Genomic DNA, 3,353 nt, shown 5'->3' with positions numbered 1-3,353 from the left:
AAATCATTGGTCCGTGCAAAGAAAAAAAGTCAGGTAGTTATGTTCCCAGCACAACTTAAATGGCCTTGTGAATCGGATAGACCGTATTGAGAACAACACCTTCAAGATGTTCTTTACAGCAAAAATTCATAAGCCTTGTGGGCAATTCCTCTGCGCGGGGACGCACAGGCAGTCACTCGAGGCAGGACTTCGTACAAACGTTTATTCTCACATGGCAGGGGGGCCGGTCGTCGTCGTGGCAGCTGGGTCAGGTGGTCCTTTTGGCAGGGCTGGTCCAGGAGCAAGAGAGCGCGAGCCTGCCCGGTCTCGCCTTATAAAGGCTTTCTCCTCGCCTCTCTCCCCCCGCCCCACCACTCGGGAAGAAGGGGTCCGAGAGTACCCGCGGTGAACGGCGCGAGATTTGAGTGGCCCGCGAGCAGACCCTACATCTCCCCCCCCCTCAAACGTCCGTCCCGGGGTCCGCCAGTAGGCGGTCGATGACCTCCGGGTCCGGGTCCATAGAGTCGTCGCAGGGGGGAGGGGTGCTCGCCGGGGGGCCGCTCACCGCTGGCTGGACGGGCTCCTCACGAGCCGCCTGGGGGAGCGAGGCGCCTGGCTCCGCTGGGGGCCCTGCCGGCAGCGCCCTCCAAAGCTCCTCGGCCGCCGGGGACAGCAGGTCTGGGCGGCTGGACTGGAGGATTGCTAAGGGCCGCCTCCTCCGGGCTGCCCCTCTGCAGTGGCGCAGCGGGGGAAGGCGCTGCAGCCGCCTAGCGCCTTTCCGCCGCGAAGGGGCTGCGCCTGGTCCCGCCACCTGGACCGCGCGCAGTACGAGATGGCCGCTCCGTTGGTGACCGTGGTCCAGGTGGCCACGTGCCGCAGGACCCTGGGCCGCTTGGGTTGCGGCTGCTCGGCGGCCGAAGCGCCGGCTGGGCGCTGAGGGGGGCCCTGCGCCTGGTCGTCACTGGCCCTCTTGCGTTGGCCTGCACCACTGGGAGGTGCTCTCCAGTGGTTAGGCATGTGGTTTGGCGGGCGGTGGGGGCCACCGCGGCCGTGGAACCTGCGCCACTCGCGCGGCTCCTGCCGCCAGCCGGGTGGCGCGCCTTGATGGCGGCCACCGTTCGACGGTGGTCTGCCTTGCCTTCTGGAGTCCGAGCCACGGGCGTCGGTCCGCTGGAGCTTCCTAGAAGACATACTGAGAGGGCGAGAGCACTGCGAGTGATAATTGATCGAGAGACACGGGTGCTACCTGGTCCTCAGGTTGTAGCGTCGGTTGCAAACCGCACCGCTACCTGCTCGTCCTCCCGGGGGTGAGATCGCCGCATCGCGCTGATTTTCCACCGCTTCGCAGCCATCGTCCTTGCGAAGGTGGAAAGCCTTCAAATCAGCGACATGCACCGGACCGGCGGTTTCGCCGTTTGTCAACAACCGCAACTGGTAGGTGAGCGGCGTAGTCCGTGCCGTAACTTCGTACGGCCCAGCCCACTTGTGCGCTAGCGACGCGGCGAAACCGCGCGCTGCGTTACTAAGTGGGTGCGTTCTCTTGAGTACTAGGTCGCCCGTGTTGAAAACGACGTGACGGCGACCTTTGTTGTACTGATCCGCCTGCTCCATGCGCGCCACATCGAGGTTTTCGCGGGCTGCGCGCTGCGCTGCCTCCAAGCGCTCCCGGAGCCTTGCCGCGTACTGCGAAAGCGGAGGGGGCGCAGGCCCCGCCGCGTCGAGTAGGGCATTCTCTAGCGGAAAAGCGATCTCTCTCTCAAAATTCAAGTAAGCGGGTGTAATACCCACTGACCTGTTCACGGTTGTCCTTGTAGCGAACGCCAGTTCGGACAGCCGCGCGTCCCAATCTCTGTGCTGCTCGGTCGTCGCGACCAGCATGCTCTTCAGATTTCGATTCACCCGCTCGGTTATGTTGCTCTGAGCGTGGTAGGGACTCGTTCTCCTGTGGCGGATTTGAAGCGCCCGACAGGAGTCTACAAAGACTTTGCTTGTGAAATACGAAGCATTGTCTGTAATCAGGTCGGAAGGGAAACCGAAACGAGTGAAAGTCTCCAACAGTTTTTCCCAAATTCGTTCCGACACAAGCTTCCTAAGGGGGAAAACCTCAACCCACTTGGAATAGTGGTCCGTTATTACCAGGATGAATTGGTTTCCGCGTGCGGACCGAGGGAGGGGTCCCATGATATCGCACGCGACCACTTGCCACGGGTAGTTGCTAACTACCGCCTTCATCATGCCAGCGGGCTTGCCCGTCCGAGGCTTGGCTACCTGGCATACCGGGCAGGTACGGGCGTATCCCAGCACATCCTTTCTCATGCCTGGCCAGGTCGCGACACGGCATAACTTGTCGTAAGTCTTACTGCCGCTGCCATGGCCTGCCAGCGCTGAGTCATGGAAGTACTGCAGGAACCGCTTCCGCAACCTTCTCGGGACCACGACTCGGAAAGGGGATGCTATCGCCGCTTCCTCGTCAAGTTGGGGAATATAGCGGAGCAGCAAGCCATCATCGCCCAGCAGATACGCGTCGTACTTGCCCTCAGCGTTCCCGGTGCAAGCTGCGCTGCTCGCAAGCTCCTTCAGCACCCGCTGGCAAAGACCGTCTGCTTTCTGGGCCTCGATCAGCTCTTCTCTACTGACCGCTACTCCCCAAGACAGATTTCTTTCTGCCTCGCTCCTAGGCAGGCGAGCGGTCGCCGCCACGAGCTGCTGTGTTTCCCTTCCGTCACAGCACCATGCGGGACCTTTGTCCGTCTCCTCTCTCTCCAAACAGGGCGCGACACTCCCGTCCGCCCTCTCTTCCTCTCCAACAGCGGTGACGCCGCTTTTTACAAAGCTGGGCTGCGCCTCTGAAGCGCTTCCGCCAGCATTCCATGGTGCGCGCGATAAAGCATCGGCCACCTTGTTCAAGCTGCCCCGGCGGTACTCGATGGCGTACGCGTAACGTTGCAACGTCAGCGCCCATCTCGCGAGTCTGCCTGCGGGGTTCTTTAGCCTCTTTAACCAAGACAATGCCTGATGATCTGTCTGCACGGTGAAGACCGCTCCGTCTAGGTACATGTCGAACTTGGACAATGCGAACATGATCGCCAGGCATTCCTTTTCGGTCACGGAGTAATTCCGCTCCGCCGATGTGAGCGTGCGACTAGCGAACGCGACAGGGCGCAGTTTGCCCTCGTGTTCCTGCAACAAAACAGCTCCAACACCGTAGTCACTAGCGTCTGTCTGCAAGACAAACTGCTTGTTCAGGTCGGGGAGGCGCAGACTAGCGGTATTCGCTATCGCGCGAGCCAAGGCAACAAATTCGTCACTCTGTTCCTTGCCCCAGACCCACTTCGAGCCTTTACGCAACAGCAGGTTCAGTGGCCTTGCAAGCT

The 3,353-nt window shown here is 61.3% G+C and overlaps 1 protein-coding gene across 1 annotated transcript; it reads right to left on the bottom strand.

The window, feature by feature from the left end:
• Positions 1-465: 465 nt before the first annotated feature.
• LOC149363439 (uncharacterized) lies at positions 466-2,054 on the bottom strand. Its single transcript, XM_089573478.1, has 2 exons — positions 1,772-2,054; positions 466-1,662 (listed from the first exon to the last, which is right to left on the bottom strand). The coding sequence occupies exon 2, from the start codon at positions 1,168-1,170 to the stop codon at positions 682-684; it is 489 nt and encodes a 162-aa protein (XP_089429604.1). The 5' UTR covers positions 1,171-1,662; positions 1,772-2,054; the 3' UTR covers positions 466-681.
• Between the last annotated feature and the right edge of the window lie 1,299 nt (positions 2,055-3,353).

The sequence above is a fragment of the Amblyomma mixtum genome, chromosome 2 (genome assembly GCF_055824585.1).
Source record: "Amblyomma mixtum isolate Tamu chromosome 2, ASM5582458v1, whole genome shotgun sequence".
Lineage (NCBI taxonomy): Eukaryota > Metazoa > Arthropoda > Arachnida > Ixodida > Ixodidae > Amblyomma > Amblyomma mixtum.
The sequence above is the reverse complement of the archived record's forward strand: the minus strand, read 5'-3'. Positions and strand labels throughout refer to the sequence as shown.

Bases quoted from the DNA above. Each gene is read 5' to 3' on its own strand.
- LOC149363439 (XM_089573478.1), bottom strand. From the start codon at position 1,170: ATGTCTTCTAGGAAGCTCCAGCGGACCGACGCCCGTGGCTCGGACTCC.